General features: G+C 37.0%; 2 protein-coding genes across 3 annotated transcripts; both read left to right on the top strand.

Annotated features, from left to right (window-relative positions):
• The first annotated feature begins 18,026 nt into the window (after window positions 1–18,026).
• Window positions 18,027–22,086, top strand: LOC131154149 (bidirectional sugar transporter SWEET16-like). Of its 2 annotated transcripts, XM_058106705.1 has the most exons (6): window positions 18,027–18,369; window positions 18,464–18,500; window positions 18,581–18,791; window positions 19,222–19,383; window positions 20,270–20,389; window positions 21,555–22,086. In XM_058106705.1, the coding sequence occupies exons 1-6, from the start codon at window positions 18,336–18,338 to the stop codon at window positions 21,876–21,878; spliced, it is 888 nt and encodes a 295-aa protein (XP_057962688.1). In that variant the 5' UTR covers window positions 18,027–18,335; the 3' UTR covers window positions 21,879–22,086. The 2 variants fall into 2 exon arrangements, with proteins under 2 accessions (XP_057962688.1, XP_057962689.1); XM_058106706.1 differs by lacking the exon at window positions 18,464–18,500 and having other exon boundaries at window positions 18,262–18,406.
• Window positions 22,087–23,093: 1,007 nt separating this feature from the next.
• On the top strand, window positions 23,094–23,891 carry LOC131154531 (uncharacterized). The gene has a single exon (XM_058107356.1). It carries the CDS (start codon window positions 23,273–23,275, stop codon window positions 23,792–23,794), a length of 522 nt encoding a protein of 173 aa, XP_057963339.1. The 5' UTR covers window positions 23,094–23,272; the 3' UTR covers window positions 23,795–23,891.
• The last annotated feature ends 2,229 nt before the right edge of the window (window positions 23,892–26,120 follow it).

Below are 26,120 nucleotides of genomic sequence, written 5' to 3'. Positions count from 1 at the left end.
GTTGAGGAGGGCTGATCAGACTGACGGAGTATAATGGTTTAACTTGGTCAGCCAGTTAGGTTAGATCTCGCCTATGGGCTGCACAACCCTGTCATGAGGGGTTAAATCATGACATACAGTTATCCATCCAGGGAAGTTTTCAGTTATTATTATGTATGTACAGTTTCACAAAAATAGGGAATATACGTATGTATATTAAAAGTATTATGTATAGAAACTTAAAATATAGATATGTTAAGCAACATGGAAAAATGAGGGTGGTTTATATTACTTGTACTGCATTTGCAGATTTAGTTGTACATGATTATATAGAAACAAATTTTCATAGTATTGTAACTCATTTGCCACACACTAGTAATAACATATTTCGTCTTATTGAGCGTCGTCTCATCGCATTAAATTAATATTTTTTAGGTGATCCAACTAGGCGAGTAGATCAGCCTCGTAGATAGAGGAGGTTACAGTTCAGGCCAGTCAATAGAGTGAGTATTTTAGGAAGGTTACTCAATTGAGGGTATTTTGGGAAACAATCGTATATGTATATTTTGGGAACATTTTAGCACTCTAGTATTATATATTTACTTGATTGTATTTATATGAATTCTGCTTCTCGCTGCTTAGGTTGATGGTTTGGTATTAGAGCATTATAAATTTCAAAGTATATAAAAAAGAAAAAACACAGATCTAAAAAATAAATAGCAGGTCGTTACAGTTTGGTATTAGAGCCTAAGTTGTTAGGTTCTGTAGACTTTAGAGTGCAGCGAAAGCAATACGAGAGTATAGGAAATGATTTGAGGTTGTTCCGTAGTCCGGATATAGGACTTTCCGTGGTGGTTTCTGTGTTTTTCCTGGGGTAATGATTTCAGGAAAACCATAGTAAACTATTATCGGATTGTGTGTCTAAGTTGCAAAACTGGATATCGAAGTAAGATTAGGGAAGGTAGTTGATTTGAATTGGTATAGGATAGGTCTGTGTAGGAGATAAGGTTCTTAAGTGTGTTTCTTGTTTTCAGGATGGAGCCAGGAAGTGGTGGCACAAATGCTGGGGGAGACAGGCCAGGACCTTCCAGCATGGGTGGTGATATAGATGTTGTACTGCGTAGTGTCAATCAACAGGTGATAGCTGAGATGGTTAGGAGCTCTAGGGTGTAACGACCTAAAAAATCTTAATATAAAATGAAGCATGATAAATAGAAAAGTCAACCTGAACCCGTGGGTAACGGGAAAACCTGTCAATCACAGCGGAAACCTAAAGAGCACTAAGTATAAAATCTCAACCATCTAACCATAAAACATAATACTAGAGTTTACTACCTCATCAAAATACTGTTTTTATATACAACCTCCAAAACATCAAAATAACCATAGGATCATATGACAAAAATCTCCTAATCCTAGATCAAAATCTTACCCTCCTAGTGGGGTAACTTAATAAGCTCAACGGCGGCCACGACCCGCCGGTCTCTTAGGGTCTCTTGAAAAATCAATTATGTTCGGGGGTGAGACACTTTTTAGTAAGGGAAAATAAACTAAATGCAGTTGTGTGACAACATGAATATATAATGTAGTTATACATATACAATACATTTCATATATCTGTAAACATTCGTCATAGCATACTGATTCATCATATACTTTCATATTTTTCTAGTAACTCATATCATTTATAAATTGTCTGTTATATCTGATAATACTAAAAACATACCCAGGATGAATAGCTAGCTGATGTCATGTATTACCCCCCATGACGGGTTGTGCAACTTGAAGGCGGGACACGACAATGGTTGGGCGACCACTGCCGAGTCAAAAATGTCTGTAAGTACGATGGACCCGCCGCACCTTGGTCCGGACTGCCAGGTGGACGTCTACAACTCTACACTGAAAGCCACATCGACTATCCATCTCCTACCCCCTCGTGGGGTGGTTAGCACAAGTCTGAACATAGATATATAATCTATATAGCTACGGTACCGAGCTCCTGAAACTGAACTAAACTAACATTCGGGTTCTGATAACATATAATACATGATATTATAACATTTTTCATAATTTCATAAATACGGCCTTATGTCGAACATTTCATAATTATTTCCTCGTGCCGAACATTTCATAAATACGGCCTCGTGCCGAACATTTCATAAATACGGCCTTGTGCCGAATATTTCATAAATACTGCCTCGTGTCGAACATTTCATAAATACGGCCTCGTGCCAAACATTTCATACATATCATTCTGAAAATAAATCAATTATCATGTATTTCAAAATCATCATATACTGTATTATTACGTAATTCCTGAAAACATGCTTATTCATAAAATTGCTATAACATAGTACTTTTCATGAAAAATAATACTCGTGCCACACAATGTTGAATTAAATCATACGTTCCATCTAAAATCGTAATTCCTGTATACAGCAGTATTTTTCCAATATACATTTACTCAATAGTATTCATATATAATATATGTTTTTCTGAAAATCAATTTGCTGAAAAATAATAGTAATTTGCGTGGTAAAAAATAACTGCTTTAGTTTATTCCCTTACCTGGCAACTAAAAAGCACTTATATATTCCTAAACTCACACCTGTAGGATTTCTTGATTAATACCCTGAAAATGAAAACTTCAAATTCTAAACTTTAGTATTTTCACGTGTATATCATTTTCTATAACTACAGTAAGACCAAATTTGGCATAAAAAACCTTATTTCAACTTAGGGATGATTTCCAACTTGCTTTCACCAATAATTCGCTCTGACAGATTTGAAGAGAACTTCCCTAGAAGTGTCGTGGTGGCTTTATATCGTCGAGCCAGTGAAAATCCGGCTCAAAATTGAAGAGAAAAGAGAGAGAAACCGTAGGGAGAGAGAGAGAGAGAGAGAGAGAGAGAGAGAGAGAGTGAGATATTTTCTTAATTTTCTCGTTTAATTCTAGATTTCTACTATTTATAGGGTCAGATTCATCGACGAAACACGTCACCTCGTCGACGAGTCCTGTAGAAAGTTCGTCGACGAACCTGCTCCCTCGTCGACGAATTTCATACTCCCCCAAAACCCTCTCTGGGTATCTTCTCATCGACGAATCTTGGCTTCGTTGACGAGGCCCTGATAATTTTCTTCAGTTATTCCTTCCAAAGTGCAATGCTGTCAACTTCCTCTTTCTGTTACTGTTTCCATTTCCCTTCCTCTTTATTATTTAAATCCCATTATTATTCAGGTTGTCACATGGGGAGCGTGGCTGTTTGATCGAGCAATTGACGCGGATGAAGCCCCATCCTTTGCTGGAGGAGAAGACCCGATTGTAGCTAAGAAATCCCATTATTATTCGGGTTGTCACATGGGGAGCGTGGCTATTTGATAGAGCAGTTGACGCGGATAAAGCCCCCATCCTTTGCTGGAGGAGATGACCCAATTGTAGCTGAGAATTGGGTCCAAGACATCGAAGAAACGTTGGTAGTGCTTCCTTGTTCGGATGAGCAGAAGGTAGTATTTGTAGCATTTAAGATGACAAGGGAGGCGAAGCGCTGGTGGAGATTAGTACGATTGATAGAAGAGTAAAGACCGGTTCCAGTGCCAGTGACATGAGACCGATTCAAGAAGCTATTCTTTGAGCGGTATTTCCCTGCTATCGTTCAGAGCGCGAAGGCAGTAGAGTTTATGCACCTGATACAGGGACAGATGTCCGTATCTCAGTACGCGGCTCGATTTATCGAGTTGTCGCATTTTGCTCGACATCTAGCACCCGACGAAGAGAAAAAGGCAAGGAAGTTTGAAGAGGGACTGAGGCAGAACTTGTTTGAGCAAGTGATTGGCTTTAGAGCTTATACATTTATGGAGGTTGTAGACAGAGGTGCAATCATTGAGAGTGGTATACAGAGGGGTATAGAGGCTCAGAGTCAAAGAAAGAGGCTTGCGCCTCAGGACTTTTAGGCTGGCTCCAGTAGGGGTCCATGGAAAGGAGGTCGTGATAGGGGAGATCAGAGGCAGATGGCAGGACCTCGTGGGAACCAGGGTACGCCGATTGTCCCAGTACGTCAGAAGTGCGGGAGACATCATTTAGGGGAGTGTCGGGTAGGGAGAGATGTATGCTATCGCTGTGGGAGACCCGACCACATGGCACGTGCATGCCCAGGTCCGCTAGACCAGGTCCCAACTTCTAGGCCCTATCGGGGAGGATATCAGGCACCTCGTGGAGATCAGCAGAGGAATGTAGCCCCGACAAGGGTTTACGCATTGATGCTAGGTGATGCTACGGCTGCTACGGATGTGGTGACAGGTAAATTTACTGTTTTATCATACCCATTTATTGTTTTGTTTGACTCAGGTGTTACTCATTCATTTGTCTCTGTATTCTATGTTAAATTATTTGAGAGTGAGACTCAGTTATTAGATAGAGAATTGTCAGTAGCTACACCGTCTGGGTCAATGATGAGGTGTAAAAGGGTACTCAGAGGCTATCTTATAGAAATTCAGGGGGAGAGTGCTACCAGCAGACCTGATTGTGTTTGAGATGTGTGGGTTTAATATAATACTGGGTATGGATTAGTTGGCAATTAATCACGGCAATATTGATTATTATCTAAAGGAAGTAATTTTCAGACCTCCTGGTGAGCAAGAATTTAGGTTTGTTGGCTCTCGTGTACGTGCTCCATTGCAGATAGTATCAGCTATACAAGCGAGTAGACTACTCCGAGGCGGAAGTCGGGGAATTATGGATTTTGTAAAAGAAGTAACATAAAATGAATCGAAATTTGGCTGTACACTAGTTGTGTGAGATTTTCCCGATGTATTTCCAGAGGAACTACCAGGGTTGCCACCCAAACGCAAAGTGGATTTTTCTATAGATTTGCCTCCACGGACAGCGCCAATCTCTAAGGTTCCTTATCGTATGGCTCCAACTGAATTAGGAGAATTGAAGAATCAGTTGCAAGACTTGTTGAATAGGGGATTTATATGACTCAATGTCATGGGGAGCTCTTGTGTTGTTTGTAAAAAAAGAAAGACGGGTCTTTGAGGATGTGTATTGATTATAAGGAAATCAACAAGGTTACTATTAAGAATAAATATCCTCTACCCCGTATAGACGATTTGTTTGATCAGCTTCAGGGTACATGGGTGTATTCCAAGATCGACCTTAGATCAGGATATCATCAAGTGAGAGTAAAAGCAGAGGACGTCGCGAAGACAGCCTTCAGGACTAGGTATGGGCATTATGAAATCCTCATTATGCCATTTGGTTTGACGAATGCCCCAACTGTGTTCATGGACTTGATGAATAAAGTTTTTCACCAGTATCTAGATCAGTTTGTGGTGGTTTTTATTGATGATATACTGGTATACTGCAGGAGTTTTGAGGATCATAAGGTGCAGTTAAGGCAGGTACTGCAGACACTCAGGGAGGAAAAACTTTATGCCAAGTTTAGCAAGTGTGAGTTCTGGCTTGAGTAGGTTGCGTTTTTAGGCCATGTGATCACAGGGGATGGTGTTTCAGTGGATCCTAGAAAGGTCGACGTGGTGGTGAATTGGGCCAGGCCGAAGAATGTGTAAGAAGTCAGAAGTTTCTTGGGACTGGCAGGTTATTACCATCGATTTGTGGAGGGATTTTCAGCCTTGTCAGGACCTCTCACGTGTTTGACCAGGAAAAAAGCCAGATTTGTGTGGGATGAAGAATGTGAGCAGAGTTTCCAAGAATTAAACCAGTGGCTCATCATTGCACCAGTATTGACGATCCCATTAGGAGGTGATGGGTATGTGATTTATAGTGATGTGTCTTTGAAAGGACTTGATTGTGTGCTAATGCAGCACGGTAGGGTGGTAGCGTATGCTTCCAGGCAGTTGAAAGAATATGAAAAAAACTACCCTACTCACGATCTGGAATTGGCTGTGGTTGTACATGCACTGAAGATACAGAGACATTGCTTATATGGCGAGAAATGTGAAATATTTTCTGATCAAAAGAGCCGAAAGTACTTCTTTACACATAAAAAGTTGAATATGCGTCAGAGGAGATGGTTAGAACTCATCAAGGATTACGACTGCACCATCAGTTACCACCCAGGTAAAGCAAATGTGGTGGCTGATGCTTTGAGCCGTAAATTAGAAAATACAGCACAGCTAGCAGTAGTAGTTCAGTACCCAATTCAAATGGACTTGGAAAGACTCGGCGTGGAGCTAGTGGAAGATAATCCTCAGACACTTATTGCTACTCTGGTTATACAGCCCACACTTTATGAAAGGATTAAAGCCCCTCAGGGGAATGATCCAGAATTGGCAGAAGTGATAGCCAGAATACAGGTCAGTCAGGGAAAAGAATTCAGTATTTCTGACGATGGGTCTTTGAGATTTTGCACCAAATTGTGTATACCTGCAGATGACAATATCAGGAGGACGATTCTAGAAGAAGCACACAGATCCTCGTACATTGTTCGTCCTGACAGTACGAAAATGTATAGGGATCTACGAGAATATTTCTGGTGGAGCGGCATGAAGAGGGAGATTGCAGAATTTGTATAGCAATATTTGACGTGCCAGCAGGTTAAAGCTAAGCATTAGAGGCCGGCGGGTCAGTTGCAGCCACTTTTCATTCCTGAATGGAAGTGGGATCATGTATTCATGGATTTTGTTACTGGATTACCACCGGTGCCGCATGGTCAGAATGTCATCTGGTAATTGTTGATAGGCTGACAAAGACAACTCATTTCCTGCCCATGAGAGTTAGCTACCCTATGAATAGGGTAGAAGAGATTTACATACAAGAGATTTTTCGACCCCATGGAGTGCCGGTATCCATAGTCTTGGACTGTGATCCACATTTTACATCGTGGTTCTGAAGGAGTTTACATGAGGCACTGAGGACTCGGTTTGCACTCAGCACCGCTTTCCATCCTTAGACAGACGGTCAGACAGAGAGAACTATTCAGGTACTTGAGGATATGTTACGAGCATGTGTATTGGATTTTGGGGGTAGCTGAACTCAATATTTGCCATTGGTGGAATTTGCCTACAACAACAGCTATTAGGCTAGCATTAGCATGACTCCTTATGAAGCACTCTATGGCAGGAGGTGTCATTCCCCTTTATGTTGGAGTGAGCTGGGTGAGAGGCAAGTTTTGGGGCCAGAGATAGTTCAGTAGGCGTACGATAAAGTTTGACTCATTCGAGATAAGATTAGCGTAGCACAGGGTCAGCAGAAAAACTACGCGGATACTCGCCCTTGGGAGCTGGAATTTGAAGTGGGTGATCATGTATTTCTGAAAATCGCACCATTGAAGGGGATCACGAGGTTTGGGAAGAAGGGTAAGTTGAGCCCTCGGTTCATTGGCCTATTTAAGATACTCGAGAAAATTGGGTTAGTTGCCTATCGGCTAACTTTACCGCCATCTCTATTTAGGATTCACGACATGTTTTATGTTTCTATATTAAGGAAATTCGTCCCAGATCCTTCCTATATCATCAGTTATGCAGAATTGGAACTCAGTGGTGATTTAGCATATGAAGAAGCTCTAGTGCAGATTCCAGATAGAAAAGAATAGGAATTACGCAATAAAAAGATACCACTAGTAAAAGTCCTGTGGAGGAATCACGCAATAGAAAAAGCCTCATGGGAACTTGAAGATGAGATAAGACGGAAATATCCCCACTTGTTTAGTGGGTTATAGCAGTGATGTGTAAATTAAAGTAGTGGTAATTTTGTTGTATTTAGTACAATGTAATTGTAATGTAGAGTATAGGATATGTAGTATTTTGATTTTGGGGGAATTTTCTTTTATAGTTGTAATCTCCTAGAACTACCCATGTTACCACGGTATTCCTCCACCATAAGTGAGGGCATGTAATAAAATAAGTAGACCGTTTTGCCTTTAAAGGATGATAAGTTATATGAATAGTAAATTTCGAGGACGAAATTTTATAAGGAGGGGAGATTGTAATGACTTGAAGAATAATGGTATTTAAATAATAAAGAGAGAGGGAAATGGAAACAGTAACAAAAGGAGGCAACAGAGAAAATAAATCAGGACCATGTTGACAAACATAGGGGATTCGTCAACTAGGGTACAAGAGGGTCTCGTCGATGAGGACAAGTTTCGTCGACGAGAAGATACCTAGAGAGGATTCTTGGAAGTCTGAAATTCATCGACGAGGGTGCAGGTTCGTCGATGAACTTTTTGAAGGACTCGTTGACGAGGTGACATGTCTCGTCGACGAATACGACTCTATAAATAGTTGAAACTCAAATTTTTACGCACGAAATTCACAGAAACTATCTCTCTCTCTCTCTCCCCTCTCTATGGTTTCTCCCTCCTCTCTCTTCGATTTCGGCCCCGTTAGTCGTCAGATCGACAATCTGAGGCAACCACGACGCTCTTGGGGAAGTTCTCTTCAAGTCTGTCGGAGCGGATTGTCATTGGGACGGAGTTGGATTTCATCCCAGATTTAGGATAAGGTCTTTTAAGTAAAATTTGACTTTCCAGCAGTTGTAGAAAATGTTGTAGACGTAGAAATAGCAATATTTCGTTCTGGGATATATGGTTTTCAAGGTGTTGAGTGCAGAACCCTACGGGTGTAAGACCTATCACAGTAGGGGGATTTTAGCAAAAATCAGGTAAGAGAAATATGCTATGCTAGGCAATTCTAGAATCATTTTCAATATGAAATGTATATTTTTACCGGATTATTATTCACAGCAGAACTTTATACAGTTTACCAATTATGGATAATATGTTTTAAATTACTGTGTGACTTGAGAATATATATATATATATAGTACAGAGACATGTTTTACATTATTTTTCAGAGTTATGTTTTACAGAATATATAGACAATGGATATATTTTATAGCAATTACAGAATACCATGATTATACAGTTTATAGTACCATGACATACAAATTTACAGTTAATTTCAGAAACACAGTTGATATAGATACAGTTTACTACAATGTCACGGTTAATACAGTTATTACAGAATCATGGTAAAACAGAAAGTTGTATATAGAGACGTATTATATAGTATCAGACCCTGATGGACCATTACAGAAACAGTTTACAGAGCATGGTACCGTTGCTACATATAGTATAAAGTGCAACCACCTATTCAGATAATACATGGTAGGTAGGTCGATCACATGCCCACGAGTGGAAAGGTTTCCCATCAGATATGGGTTGAGGAGGGCTGATCAGACTGACGGAGTATAATGGTTTAACTTGGTCAGCCAGTCAGGTTAGAGCTCGCCTATAGGCCGCACAACCCTGTCATGATGAGTTAAATCATGACATACAATTATCCATCCAAGGAAATTTTCAGTTATTATTATGTATGTACAGTTTCACAGAAACAGAGAATATACGTATGTATATTAAAAGTATTATGTATAGAAACTTAAAATATAGATATGTTAAGAAACATGGAAAAAAGGGGGTGGTTTATATTACTTGTACTGCATTTACAGATTCAGTTGTACATGATTATATAGAAACAAATTTTCATAGTATTGTAACTCATTTGCCACAAACTAGCAATAACATATTTCGTTTTACCGAGCGTTGTCTCATCCCATTAAATTAATATTTTTCAGGTGATCCAGCTAGGCAAGTAGATCAGCCTCGCAGATAGAGGAGGTTACAGTTCAGGTCTGTTAATAGAGTGAGTATTTTAGGAAGGTTATTCAGTTAAGGGTATTTTGGGAAACAGTCATATGTATATTTTGGGAACATTTTAGAACTCTAGTATTGTATATTTATTTGATTGTATTTATATGAATTCTGCTTCTTGCTGCTTAGGTTGATGGTTTGGTATTAGAGCATTATAAATTTCAAAGTATATAAAAAAAAAAAACACAGATCTAAAAAATAAATAGCAGGTCCTTACACATAGTATCTTACCTGTGCAACCATTGTTTATTCCAAAGTGGAAATGAGATCACGTTTTGATGGATTTCGTTACGGGATTACCACTGGCACAACGAGGATTAAATGCGATTTTGGTGGTTATTGACCGTTTGATGAAGAATGATCATTTCATTCTGATTAAAGTCGGTTATTCCGTGGGCAAATTGGCAGAAATATATGTTCAGGAGATAATTCGCGTCCATGGTGTGCCGGTATCAATAATTTCAGACTAAGATCCTCGGTTTACTTCACGTTTTTGAAAAAGTTTTTAGGAAGTTATGGGTACACAGTTAGCTTTTGGCACTGCTTTTCACCTTCAGACAGATGGACAGACTGAGAGGACGATCCATACATTAGAAGATATGCTTCGTGCTTGCGTACTAGATTTTTAGGGTAGCTTGACTCAGTTTCTACCACTAGTTGAATTTGCTTATAATAACAGCTACCAGGCTAGTATCGGCATGGCTCCATACGAGTCACTGTATGGCAGGAGATGTTGTTCTCCTCTTTTCTGGGATGAGGTAGGCGAGAGGCGAGTTTTGGGTCTAGAGATTGTACAGCAGACATATGATAAGGTCCTACTAATTAAAGAAAGAATCAGAACTACACAGAGTCAGCAGAAAATTTACGCAGACACTCATCGTTGGGAATTAGACTTTGAAGTGGGAGATCAGTTATTCTTGAAAGTAGCTCATTTGAAAGAAATTATGAGATTTGAAAAGAATGGCAAGTTGAGCCCTAGGTATATTTGTCCTTTTAAGATACTAGAGAAAGTAGGGCCAATTGCCTATAGGTTAGCTTTGCCACAAGTTCTATCTAGAATTCACGACGTATTCCATGTTGTTATGTTGAGAAAATACGTTCCAAACCCGACTCACATCATCAGCTATGTAGAGATAGAACTTAAGGATTCGTTGGCTTATGAAGAAGTACCGGTACAGATCTTGGATAGAAAAACACACACACTGCGCACAAAAGAAATTCCGTTAGTAAAGGCTTTTTGGAAAAATCATGCTATAGAGGAAGCTTCTTGGGAACTCGAAGAGCATATCAGACAAAAATACTTGCATTTGTTCTAAAAGGTTACTGATAACAGGTAAAGTATAAGTAATTAGATAAAGTTTCTTTTGTAGGTACATGTATTGAATTAGTTAGTAGGTGGTCTTTTAGTTTTATATGTGTAATCTCCCATAACTTAGATTGTAACCACGGTATTCCTTCGCCATAAGTGAGGGTAAGTAATAAATAAGTAGACCATTTGCGTTTATAAGATGATAGAAGGTAATACAGATAGTAAATTTTGAGGACAAAATTTTATAAGGAGGGGAGAATGTAACAATCCAAGAACTAATAAGGTTCTCGTCGACGAACACAGGGAAACTGTCGACGAGGATACAAGGGGATCTCGTCGACGAGGACAAGTTTCGTTGACGAGAAGATACCGAGAGGGGGTATATGATTGTCTGAAATTCGTCGACGAGGAGAGAAGGTTTGTCGACGAAACTTCTTCAGTACTCGTTGACGAGGTGACGTGTCTCGTCGACGAATCCAGCTCTATAAATAGATGAAACTTGGATTTTTGCCAGATTTTGGAGCAAGAAAAACCCCTCTCTCTCTCTCTAAAACACACCCCTCTCCTTCTCTCTTCTATTTCAGTCCCGTTTCTCACCGGATCGAAAATCTGAGGCCTCCACGACGCTCCTGGTGAAGTTCTCTGTAAGACTGCTGGAGTTGATCATCGGTGGAAATGGTTTGAAATTCATCCAAAATTCAGGGTAAGGTGTTTTATTTAGAATATAATTTCCCTGCAGTTATAGGAAATGTTGTATGCAGGAAAATAATGATGTTTTGTTCTGAAAGATGTTATTTTCAAGGTGTTGAGTGGAGAACCCAGTAGGTGTAGGGCCAGAATTCAGTGAGGGCTTTTCAGAAACTAGGTAAGGGAATATATTATGCTAGGAGATTTAATTATTTCAGAAACTAGGTAAGGGAATATGTTATGCTAGGAGATTTAATTATATTAATAGAAATTTTACAAATGTGCATATATACCAGTTATTATGTAGTTTTTATAGAATATGTGTTTTTAAAATATGTGTGGCCTGAGTAGATAATATTTGATGTAAAACTTTATACAGTTTTTCAAGTATATGAAGTTATACAGAGCATACAGATATAGTCAAATATTCACAGATATTATACAGGCAAATATATGTACATATACAACTTTTATTCAGATAGTTTCGCAGACAAATATATATATATATATATATATATATATGTATACAGATGTTTACTCAGATTAGTATGTATAGTATTTACAGAATGTCATGTTTTCCTAAATGCCATAACACTCAGAGTATACTAACAGATTATATAGACAGATGATATAGACAGATTATATAGTATAACATCAAGATGCTACAGTTATTCAGATGTTACAGTATTTACAGTACAAAATTATAGTGTTATGGTTATTTTGGAAACATGATGAAAATAGTCAAAGAGTACATATGTATATATATAATATCAAATCCTTGTGAAAAGATTACAGACAGATACAGAATACAGAGTACGGTACCGTTGCTAATACAGATATAGTGCAACCACATATCTCAGATAGTGTGTGGGTACCGTCGAACTGTGCTCGGAGAGGATGCAGCTCCCCAGTTCGCTGGGTGGATGGGGCCAGTTTGACGAGGTAGCAACCAGTCCCGAGCTTAGGAGTGGATGCAATTTGGCCGGACTGAGGTAGTGTAGAGTATAGTGACTTACCTGGAGGGCTGACCAGGTTAAGTCCCGCCTACGGGCCGCACAACCCTGTCATAAGGGGTCAAATCATGACATACAGAGTTCCAGGGATAAAAGACAGTTATGTATATGTATACCGTTTTACAGTATTCGATAAATATAGTATAATATTAGCAGTATGAAAAGAAGAAAACTCAGATGATACAGTTATGTTTTAAACTGCGAAAATTGTAAGATATGCTTTACAGATCTATCTTTTATTACAACTCAGATGTTATTTAAAGTATATATATAACTTAGTCATCACATACTAGTTATAACATATTTCCACTTACTGAGCGTCGTCTCACCCTATTATTCTAACATTTTTCAGGTGAGTCAATTAGGCGAGCAGATCAGCCTTGCGGATAGAGATTTCTCGGTTACCCTAGTTTCAGGGTAAGTTGGTGCAGGATTTTGTATTTTTGGGGTAAATATTACTGGAGAGAGATGTATTATATAGCTATAGTTTAGAAATACAGATTCCTGGTGTTGTATGGTATATATGGATGTATAGTTTATGTTTCTGCTGCGTAAGTATGATTATTGTATACAGGAATACCCAAGTGTCTTTTTGAGGCCTGAAATTTTCATAGAAAGGGTATTAGAGTAGCTCATATGTGTTTATAAAAAGAAAAAAATATATATGAAATGATTTAAATTTTGAGGTTGTTACATAATAATAATAATAATAATAATAATAATAATAATAATAATAATAATAATAATAATAATATTTTCAAGGTAAGCTGCTCACTCCATGTGCCTTCCATGCACCATCATATATACATGCACGCATAAGGAAGATCATGACTTTTTCGCGATCCTGCAGGAATGCTGTATTTCCATCTAAAATAGTATTTCTCATTTTCATTGCATTTAGATGAGTTTCAATATCAATAATCCACGATAAATAATTATTGCCTTCGATGTCAAGAGGGAAAAAAAAAACAATTTTGTTTAGGTTCGACATCTGAATAAATTAACAATAATAAGACAATTTAGAAAACAAAATATAAAAATTGAAATAAAACTGAGATAATAATATAATTGTAAGAACCCAAATTGTGTTGTACGGGTTAATAATGTAAAAGAGGGGTAAAAATGGAATTCTGCAGACTTCGTAGATGAGGCCATAATTTGTCCACGAAGGTAGAAGGCTTCTTGTCGACGAAATTCAGAGGTTCGTCGATGAGGAAAAGCCGAGAGGTTTGGGAAAATTTAAATATCAGGGTTCGTTGACAAAATCGCTGTCTCGTCGACGAAATCCCTAAAGACCTCGTCGACGAGGACACCAATTCGTCGACGAAATCCCCCGGGTCAAAGGTCTTTATAGGGATATTTTCAGTTGCTTCTTGGCTAAGTTTTAGTTTTCCTCTCTCTCTCTCTAGGATTTGAAGCTCTCTCTCTCTCTCTCTCCTCGATTGCTTCGTTGTTTGTCGCTGGAATCATAAATCCAAAGTTACTGCGAGGATCAGTGAAGGATTCTCTACATTTCTAGCGGATCAGAAGTCCGTTTCGAGCGTTTTCGAGTTTTGGGCTAAAATTGAGGTAAGGCCCGATTTTCATTTCTGATTCAGTATATATGTAGTAGTATGAATTGTAAGTATGTATTATACTATGGTTGGTAGGTTTTGGAGTCTCGGTTCGTAGTTTTGGGGACCGTAAAGTTCGTAATTGGAATTTGAGTTAAGTATGGGGATTCTGTTTATATAAGTCCATTTTTGAAATCAGGATCAGTAAGCCTGTAGGTTACGATCATATGTATGTTTTGACCACTTATTTAGGAAAATCTATCGGGTAAAAATGCGGGATTTTTGGGTTACAGTTTTTGGAAAAATTGGGGATTTCGGGTATCATCTCTATTTTGTTTGAAAATCTGTTGGTTGTGTTAAAACTGTATTATTGAGGTGACCGTAATCTATATTTGCATAAACTGTATACTTGAAATTGTAAATGATATGATTTGCCATAAACTAAATAAGTGTGGTATGTATGAATGTATGTATTTGTTTCAAGTATTTGTAAAACAGTTATGTGGGGGCTAATTACCGTACGTTGAAATGTATAAGGACGTGAGTTCCAAAATGATTCCAGGTTTTGTGAAATTGGCTAGTGGTGGCTAATTACCGTACGCCGAAATAGCTCTGTGGCGGCTAATTACCGTACGATGTGCCATGGATCGGTTAACTACCGTAGGCAAGAGTGTCCGACTCTATATCCAAGGGTGTGAAATATCACCAGTCTAATTCCGGTTGGTCATCGAAGTGGTGTGAACTATATGCTACATCGTATGAAGCAATGGATTCACTATTGGGCCTAGGTCGTCGCAGCATAGTTGTACATGTGGCAATGTAATCGTGGTGAGGCTAGGTGACCTTGTGTAGTTGCGTATGTAGCAATGTAATCACTATTGGGCCTGAGTTGTAGATCTTCGTAGTTGCACGTGTGGTAATATAATCGCTGTGAGACTAGGTGACCTTTGTGTAGTTGCGTCTGAGGCAATGGATTCACCATTGGGCCTTGATCGTTGCAGCGTAGTTGCGTATGTAGCAATGTAATCGCTGTGAGACGAGGTGACCTGGTGTAGTTGCAAACTAGTGTGACGACACTGACCGTATGTATGTATGTATGTATGTATGTATGTTGGGTATCGTATGAACTGGAATGGTTTTCTAAAAATACTGGAACTAGATGGAATTGTATGAAACTATACGAATTGTTTCAAACTGTATCGTATGTATAGTGTTATGAAGTATGTAAAATGACACTGGTATGTCACATACTGATATAAACTGTTTTCTTCCTTACTGAGAGGTGTCTCACCCCGAATGTACGTACAATATTTTCAGGGCCTTCAAGTAGCGGTAAATAACATCCTAACGTCGGGAAGCAAGGGGTTTCGTAGCTACTGCTAGTACCTTTTAGGTACGAGTTTTGGTATCCAGGTTGTCGGGATAGTTTTTGTAGACACCTGGGGTATATTTGTATTATGGGAATGTATATCCTAGTTCGTGTAGACTCTGGTATGATACTGTTATTGTACAAAAGACCGTATTCCGCTGTGTATTATGGATGAGTATGGATGATTGTGTGTATGTAAGTGGGCATCCGTTTACCCCACGGGGTCGGACCCCTTTATGTATTGTATCATGTATGTTTAAATTGATACAGAGACAGGTTAGGTTACTTAAATTCACACCTGGGACCCACCTGCGGGTTCGGGGCGTGACAATAATATTATTTCCACCTTTATGAGGTACTTAAATATGTTTGTTCAAGAATATTATTTTATTTTTCTCAATTTGTACTCTTTAGGAGTATGATTCCAATTTACAATATTAAATTGGATAATAATTTACCACCTCTTCCGTTTGTTGAATATACTACGTCATCTGGAGGATAAACATTTCATCACTTCAGGAGGTCGATTTGCACATCTTTTTGAAAGGTTAAAAATATACCCTTTTCAGAAGGTAAATATTTACCATCTTTTATGGAGATTAAATATATATAGTCTATTCATGAGGTTTATTTCTCGAGGAGATTAAATATGTAGACGAGAGATTTAAATATATTGCTTCTTTAGGAGGTCTCTTTCTTCGGGAGATTAAATATATATATGGAAGATTTAAATATATAGCCATAGCTGAATTCAGGAGGAGGACTATCTATTCAAGAGATTTAAATATACAACCTTTTCAGGAGGATTATGTTACCATCTCTTATGGAAATTGGTACTCTTTAGACTTTAAAAGATATATTTTCTTCTGGAGAATATTATATTTTGTGTAGTAAAACTTACAAGAAATGAATAAATTAAATAAGGATTAAAGAAATAATTCAGTTGGTTAGAATCTCGTGCTAATAACGTGTTATAAAAGATGCAAGAAAATAAATAGAAAATTAAATAAGACGAGAAAATTTTTTTACGTGATTCAAATATACCTATTTCACGGACGGATGAGATCATAACTTCACTATTTTGAAGAACAATTACAAAGTAATATGGAATTGACCTTATAGAAAACGTTTATTCCACTTTATTTTGTATCTCTCATCTTTCTTTCGACTTCATTCTTTCTCTCTTCTTCTTTTTTTTCTCTACTCCACTGTTTATGTGGGAGGAGGCTTTTATGGCCTTCATAGGCTAACTAATGTTGACTTTATTAGTGTAAATACATGAGACAAGTTCACATGAAAACATAATTAATATAAATATAGGAGACATATTCATGGGATATTAATTAATGCAGACATATGAGATATGTTTATGGGGAGATGAATTAGTGCAGACATATGAGAGCTTCATGAGGCTAGGAATAGGTGAACAAAATATGGATGAATGACGCCCAAGGCCGACTCTTCACAATATGGGGCCCTAGACGAATGATTTGAGATGACACTAATTCTTTTTCTTTTTTTTTTCTTTCTTCGTTTTTCATATCCAGATTCATTTTTTCTCGTTGATATAATTAAATTTCAAAATTAACACTAACTATAAATTGATAAATTATGTAAATAAATAAAAATAAATTTAATAAATCAATAAAAATAATAGATTGAAATAATATAACCTGATTATTATTATTATTATTGTAAATCGATCGGCAAGCGAGACTTTAGAGATATTGGATTCTTATCGGATACAACGCTCTAACCTCAAAGTTTCCAAAATCTAAGAAAAAATACAAAAAAAAAAAAAAAAAAAAATTCAGAGTGAAAATAATAGAAAAATAATACACAAACATTGAAATCAAAGTTAAAGTTAATGAAAATTATAGAGAATCGGAGGCTCGAAGATGATGAACATAAGAGTTGGGGTAAAAATCATAGAGAGACCAAGAAATGAAAGTGAGAGAGTATAAGAGATGAAAAAAATTGTTTAGAGGGACTAAGAGAGAGAGATGAGAGTAATAGATAATTAGAAATATAATAAAGTTGTTAGTTGGGAAGTCAATAAGATTTGAAAAAAAAAAAAAGGAATTAAATTATATTTATTTTATATTTTAAAATATAATTTCATTTATTTGTTAGTTGGAAAGTCAATTATAAGAATGAAACTAAAAAAAATTTTGAGACCCAAAAACTATATTATTATATTAAAAAAAAAAAATGGGAGCCCAAAATTTTTGGACCGCTAGCGGGCGCCTCAACTGGCAGAGCCGGCCCTGATGACAGCCACCCTCATCCCATGAAGATTTTTTCGACTCTTTAACAAATAATATTCCTCATTCATAAAAACTATCGTCCTACCCTAGCATAAAATCAAGACAACTAAGATTAAAGTTTTGGACTCTACATGCCATTTGCTAAGTATCTCTCTCCACTACAAGATGAAGAACATGAGTGTAGGAATGCTCAGTCCTTTTCACACCAACAAAGAAGAGAGAAGAAAGAAGAAAGAAGAAAGAAGAAAGAAGAAAGAAGAAAGAAAGTCAAGTATTTCACCCGCAAAAAGAGAAGAAAATGAAAAATAAATGGCTAAGGCGTTACCCAGGAAAGGACAAAGGAGTGTAAAGGCATCATCAATCTCCACTATGGCAGTATATATCGTTCGTCAGCCACAAGCTTCCACGTCTGGTCAATTCCCTGACATGCCCCCTATCTTCCATCTTCATTCCTTTCAATTACCCTGTTAATTGCTTCAGTACTCCCATGGCTGCCTTCAGCTTCATTGTGGGCATCATCGGTCAGCCCCTGAAATCCTTCTTCTCTGCTCGTCCCCTGTTATTTTTCATCTTTAATTCTCCAAACTAACATTTTCCTGCAATTTCCTTTTCCAGGCAATATAATCTCCATACTAGTTTTCGCTTCTCCTATGTAAGTAATCTCTCTATCTCTGTCTGTCTCTGCCTCTCTCTCTGTCTCTGCAGTGAGTAACATATAAAAGGGTGTGTTAGAAAAACGTTCTGGGGAGTGGTGAAGAAGAAATCAACAGAGGATTACAAAGCGCTTCCTTATATAACCACGCTGCTGAGCACAAGCTTGTGGACTTTCTATGGGCTTCTCAAGCCAGGAGGCCTGCTCGTCGTCACCGTCAACAGCACTGGAACTGTTTTCCAGTTCATCTATGTCACTCTGTTTCTCATCTATGCTCCCAATAACAAAAAGGTACTGACAATCAATCCATCAATCAGTCTCTGTTCTATTACCCATTTCCCCACATGCTCTGTTTCTCTAGCTAAATTGCTTTTATTTGGGGCAAAGGGTTCTTCTCTACTTACTTAAAATTGAGTAAAAACAAGTAAATGAGGAAGGATGGGAGCATCACATCTAGTTATGTGATTTTTTTCAAAAAGAAAATGAAGCAATGTGGGAAGGGGCTTCCCCTGCAAATCCCTTCTTTGAGGGGCTGTAATTGGGAATGTGAAGTGCTTAATCTGCAGTAAAGGGCTCAAATGTGCAGCAATTGCAGAGATGGGTCACGGGTTACAATTGAAATTGACAGCTCAAATGGCAGAAGAAGTCATGAAATCATCACTGTGAGTGTCACTTTGTTTTTTTTTTTTTTTGTCCTTCGCTTATTTTATTTTTTTTGCAGGTAAAGTTGATGAAGCTGGTGGGCTTGTTAGATGTTGGCTTCCTTGGTTTAGTAATTGCAATCACTCTGTTAGCATTCCATGGAGACATGAGACTCACTTTCTCTGGGGTAATTTGTTCAGCACTCAACATTGGCATGTATGCCGCACCCTTAGCAGTCATGGTAAGCTTTTACATTTTTTTGTTTTTTGGAAAAAAGATATTGACATATTGACTCGGATCGCAACGGCCCATATGATAGGATGACCTAGTGATGTCCTACCACATGAGCTCGTGTTATTACGGTGTATCAATTTTAACATTTTTATTTGACAAAAGAGGTATGTTTTTTTTTTTTAGAATTAAAAAATTGCTTTGTTAATTATTTTGAAGCTTGTGTTCCACAAATAGAGCCGTCATGGGTCCGAAATGGAAGTAGGATCCATTTCGGTCCTGTGTGCAGGGTGCTCTCGAGATGCTACTTTACAAAGTTGTTTTAATATCAAGGAAAATGAAAAGAAAATAAGAAGGATCTCAACTTTTCAAATTCAGTTATCAAGAAATAATATATATATATATATACATACATACAAAATCAATGAAAAAATTTTTAATTTTACATATTTTTAATATTGGTTTGAATTAATTTTTAATCATATTATAATAACTTTTATTTTAAATGGTATTTAATATAGAAAGAAGATACAGTGAAAAATGAATTTCTTTCTTATTTTTCTTTGTTTTCCATTCTGAAAGTTTTAGACTTAAAATTTTTATTCTGAGCACATTATAGCTTGATGATAAGTTCCAAATACGATATAAGGTAGCATAATTTGCTTAACAGGAAATAAAAAAGATATTATGGGTCCATTCGTTGATTGATTTGATATATATATATATATATATATATATTTTTTTTTTCTCGATAATCAAACAAAGAAATTAAATTCTTTTATATTTTCCTTCTACTTCCCAAATTTCAAATAGGGCGTATAAAACAAAGAAAAGAAAAAAACTTTTCGGCAATTTAGAGAGAATGGTAGGCGCTAATTCAATTGAATGTGGAACAGAGAACAGTGATGAAGACAGAGAGTGTAGAGTTCATGCCATTTGCCCTTTCATTTTTCTTGTTCCTCAACGCCAGCTCTTGGTCTATCTACGCCGTGCTTGTCAAAGACTACTACATTGGAGTAAGTCATCTTATTTTCTTGACCTCTTTTCTACAATTTCTTCTTACCATTTATGTTTTTAGTGAGAGCCCTTTGTTTGTCTAAAAAAATTCTCAGGCATTTAGGATCATAAATTTTAAATTTTAATTTGTATACATTTTGACCAGACTCATTGTAATTTCATATTATATTTTATTCAAATTCATGTTCAAATTCTAATCTCCCAATCATTAGATAAGTTCCCGAAATAAGAAATGTAATAAATTTATGGTTCAGGTGAGTTGCAATTCACATACATAAAATTGACCCGGCTCAGCTCGAATCGTGATAAGAAATGTATTAAATCGAACAAAATTGCAAATTAATATCAACCATAATATATATAAATTTATTGACAAATTAGTAAAGCACACTAAAACACTAAATTGTTATTTTTGTGTTAGGTCATGAATTATGTCTTTTACCTTACATTTAGGAGTAAGAGATTTTAGGATTTAATTTAAATTTATGTGAATTTGGATAAACATAAAATAAAAAAAATAATATAAAGTTTTTTTTTTTTCTAAATTCACATAAATTCGAATTCAAATTTCAAAATATGTACTCCCGAATACTAGTTTAAAGTATTTTATTTTTATATTGACTTGTTTTGTATTTTACTTAAAAGTCAATTTTAATGCCTACATATTTACTTAAACTCAAACAATCAGCTGTCACTATGAGATTTCATGGTTTAGGCGATTTATAGTTCGCCTTCAGTTTATAAATTCTTTAAATGACCAATAATTGATTAGGTTTAGTTAAACCCAACTAGGGTCATGCTAGCATAGAAATTTCATCGATCAATTGAGTCAAATATGTACTTTTAAAAATGAACTTTATAAGTACTTATGGTCGATAAGTAGTGTTTGGTTTACACCTAATAATAAGTAATTATTTCAAAAGGAACTTGTCATAGGTAACCTAGACAACTTTTAGATAAGTACTTTTTAAAAAAATATATTTTTAAAAAATTACTTTTTCATAAATAATCCCAAACAATCCCTCAAGAAAAGTTTGACCTATTTTTAAGGACAAAGCTGTGAGCTCCACTACCCAAAGCTTTGAGCATATATACAGCAGCCAACGCTGAAAATTAGAATGCCTACATCATTTTGCCTTTTCAACAATTCAAATGACTCCATAGGTGCCAAGTGGAATTGGGCTTGTGTTGGGTTCTTTCCAACTACTGATCTATGCAATCTACAAGAACAAGTCAGAGTCTCCAATCTCAACTGAGAAGATGGTGGAGGTCCTGGAGGAAGAAGGCTCAGCCCACCTGGTTAGAGGAGCAGTGGAAATGCAGGCCTTCGACAACGACGACGCTGCCAAAACGAAAACCCAAAACCTCCGCAAGGGGTGGAGCCTCCCGAAGCCAACCGTGCTGCGGCAGCAGAGCTTGCAGAAGATCATGAAGACATTTTCACTGAATCAATATGAGTTGCACCATGGTTGGCCCAATGAGAATTGAACTGAGAATGTAAACAATGGCCACCTGGTGATCAAGAGAGTTAGTCTTGGATGGAACTCCAAGTGCGTTATATTCCTATTTAATTTCTATGTGTTCTGTGTGTATTTTTTTTTTTTTAAATGTTGAAGACAATGTAGAAAATTTAATTCTCTATTTTGTATAAGTATCTAACATGATTATACACGAGTTTATAAATATGACATAAAAATGAGCGTCGAGTTTACTCCCCCTAATTGAAAAACTCGAACTAACTTGAACTATTTAGTTAATTGATTCATAAACTTGTTTGATTTAGCTAAATTCAAAAATTAGATATGGTTATTCTATGAAATTTTTTCTATTATTATTTTTCTAAAAAGATGGTATCTGAGACTTTTAGACATTCAATTAATATATTGGAATAATGAACCCATCTCTCTACCTTTCTCTAATTTAATATCAATGTATTATTTCAAATGCAAAGTCATAGCTTACAAAACTCGAACTTTGATATTTTAACTAGAAGAGTCTTGAGTTTACCACTTGAGTCATCCTTGAGAGACTACTTTTTCTACTGTCATCATCATCATCATCATAGTTATTATTGGTAGGAGAAAGATACAGCGTATGGTTTAGAATAATCAACATCAGTACTTCAATCAAAACAATAAGTGGAGTTAGCGTCATGGTCTTAGACTCAGCTTTGATGAGATATTGTCCCCTTTGGTCCACTTGATTCATAATTTTGTGCTATAAAATGTCTATTATATATTTGGAGTCCAAATCATTCTTATAAGCCCAAGATTTCTCTATTGCACATCTACTGTGGGATTTTGACACTCTTTCTTGTCCAATCCCTGAATTCTTCATCAAAATGATTGTGTGTAGAGTCTCTCATAATAGTACTCTCAGCGTGGTTTTGATATCAAATGTCATGGTTTCGAGAACAACTCCACTTAAGTATTTCCTGTTTTGGCCACTAGGCTTAGGATTTTATCTTATCAAGGGCGCATCACATAGTTGGAATCAAAATCATTCTTTTATTACTACAAAATTTCTTTAGTACACATTCAATGTAGGCCGTTGCAGTTGGTTAGTTGGGTGTGGCTCAGCCGAAGATTAGACTAAAAGAGGCCCAATAAGCCCAACCCAAATAGCTAACTACCATTCTCTAATTTCTCTCTCTCACAAGCAGGCAGGTGACTTTGATCGGGCCCCCAAAATAAGCCCATTGCAGTCGGCCCACTCGAAACACGTCAGGCCCATTCACGTGAAGACCAACCCGGGCAGAACGCAACTACCATTCCAATTTCCAATTCCTTTCTCAGGAAGAATTCCTCTCTCAGAAAGGACAGGATCACAGGAAATATACGGTGACCATAGAGCGATAGAGAGAGAGAGCGAGAGAGAGAGAGATGGATATGGTATTTTCCCAGAGATTCATGTCTTCGTCAACAGTACTGTTTCTAATTCTTATCTGTTCCTCACCGGCGGCATCGTCATCCGCCGGCGACGAGAAGCCGACGGCGTACGAGGTCCTTCAGGGCTACGATTTCCCAATTGGGATTCTTCCCTTGGGCGTCACCGGCTACGATCTCGATGCGTCCACAGGGAAGTTCTCTGCTTATATGGACGGTAGCTGTAGCTTCTCTCTTGAAGGCTCGTATCAATTGAAGTACAAATCCACCATTAAAGGTCACATATCCACAGGCAAGCTCTCCGGCCTGGAGGGTGTGAGCGTAAAGCTCTTCTGGTTCTGGGTCGACATTGTCGAGGTTTACCGGAGCGGCGACTCCCTCGAATTCTCCGTCGGAATTGCTTCCGCCGGGTTTCCGATTGATAACTTTGTAGAGTGCCCTCAATGTGGGTGTGGTTTGAATTGCAACACCGGGCAAGTAAGCAAGCTTAGAACGAACCCATTTGTTTCTTCTTATTAGTGGAATTGATTATGAGATTATGACACTGTACTTTGAATTTTGAACAATGGGTTCTTATTTGATCACGGTTGGTCAATGCAGATTGTGCTTATTTTGATGATTGCTATTATTTATTAAAATTAATTTCTATTGCTTGTGGTTTTATTATTCATTGCACTCTGTTTATCGATGAAATGATATTTCATGCCAGGAAAGGGATCTTGACAGGAAAATATGATGGAAAATTTTGTGAGTACAATATGTTTAAAATAATTGCATTTTTTATTTCTATAAAAAATATTTATTAACTGCAAAATGGGAATGAGGATGTGAGAGTTTGGCCGTTAGCTTTGAAATGTTGGAGCGGCAATGAAAATTAATGCAATGGCATTAGTCTTAAGTGGTCATTTTAGTCAAAGTATTGAATTTCTTTTAATGAAAACGTAAAAGAAAAAATTGCAACATCTAGTTCACAAGGCTCCCAAGTCCAATGCCATTGAGGGAGGGCAGGACATATGGAGGTTTACCTTCATGCTTGTAGAGAATGTTTCCATGATTTGAGTGTGTGATCTTCAAGTTTGGATGTAACTCTTTTACCTTCAGATTTATTTATTTATTCCTATTATATCTAACACACACATGATATCCGCTGTGGATAGCAAGATATTATAAATAAAAATTTGGAATCCATTATTTGTTTGCACCCCTTCATGTTCTTGTGGTCAATGGTGTGTTTAGAGTTAATGAGAATTAGGGGATAACTGCTATAGGATAAAGCATTTGCTTGAATTGGATGTCATTGATTTTCCATATAATTGTAGAAAATACATGATTATGCAGATAGTTAATGCGACGACATTAGAGTAATACCTACTGAGATTTAGTCACCTAAGCTTTCTCCTTTGTGGTGAAGCTGTTTCTGCAGCCGAATTGGAAGGAAGGAATTCCAAGAGTGCTTATTCATCTTGCTAGTTGTTATCTGTATTTAGAAGTACGCGTACTTACATGGAGGTTATGTTTGAGAAGGCAAAGTGCAAATTCTTTTATCTAGAGTATGATGGTGGAAAATGCCAAAAATGGTTTTTATGTTACTGTTGCTTTAATATGAGTTATTCTAACTTAGGTTATTAGGCTAGCTAGCACCAAAGTGTACCCTTTCCACCATGTTATCTTGGCTTCTTGCTTTTTTTCATTTTATTTGTTTTTCTTTTTTTCCCTTATTTACCAGGGTGCTATTGTTAACCATTAGAATGTATGACAAAAATCACCTTCCGCGCCCCCCCCCCCCCCGGGCAAAAAAAAAAGGTGAAGGAAAAAGAATGAAGTGAACTGATTTCAGATTGTTGACTTTGTAGACATGTAGCTAGCAGCTAGCCACATCCTCATCTTTGGTTCAAAGGCTCTTTGTCGCCTTGTATTCCAAAGATGTATTCTCTAAAGAGAGCTTAGGGCCCGTTTGGTTAAGTATTCAAAAATGGGTTTCCATGTTGTAGTTTCTAAAAATGAAAAAAAGGGGTTGTGTAATGTATTTTTTATACTCAAAAATGCGTTTTTTTATTTGTTTTCGAAATTGATTTCATAAATGAAACTGCGTTTGGTTAAGGTACATCCATGGAAATTTGTTAATAATAATGATAATAATATATTACCAAAATAGCTAAAAAATAATAATAATATATTATGATTTTGCAAGTTAGGGCATAGCACATATAGAAGATAAGTTAAGAGAGGGGCAATTGAAGTGCACTTGTAACGTAGGCTAAATGGTGCACTGGTGAGGAGGAGTGAGTTAGTTACTGTTAGAGGAGTCAGGGCAGATCTAAACTATTGTGAAATGAGATATTGAGCAGGGATCACCCTCTAATTGTAGGAATAAATTGCTCATGATCGTGTAAATTGGCGAAAAAAGGATTCATGTTGTTGACCCCTCTTACTAGGACTTAAGGCTTGGTTTGTTGCTGCGTTGTTGTATTATTATTACTGAAAAATGGGTTTGAAAGTCAAGGTGTTATCCCAAGAGGGGGGGGGGGGGGTGAATTGGGTTTATAAAAATTCTTTTAAGTGTTATTACAAATTTACAGCTTTTTACTTAGTAACCACACAAGGAAGTTGCTGACTTTAAATATTCAAACAAATCAACCACGATCACAACACTAATCTCAAACCAAATAATAAACAATCAACCAATCACAATACTTAACCAATTTTATGAGAGCTAGCAGCACTTTCTTATTTCAGCGTTTTGCCAAATTTCAGTTTGTAGCCCTGTGTGAATGAATTTTTATGCACTTCTTTTAATCGAGATTTCCGCAAGCGGTTAATCAACGTACTCCCTTTAAGTTTCCAC

This window comes from Malania oleifera, chromosome 4, assembly GCF_029873635.1.
Source record: "Malania oleifera isolate guangnan ecotype guangnan chromosome 4, ASM2987363v1, whole genome shotgun sequence".
Lineage (NCBI taxonomy): Eukaryota > Viridiplantae > Streptophyta > Magnoliopsida > Santalales > Ximeniaceae > Malania > Malania oleifera.
Note: the sequence above shows the minus strand (reverse complement) of the source record. Positions and strands in the feature narration are given on the sequence as shown.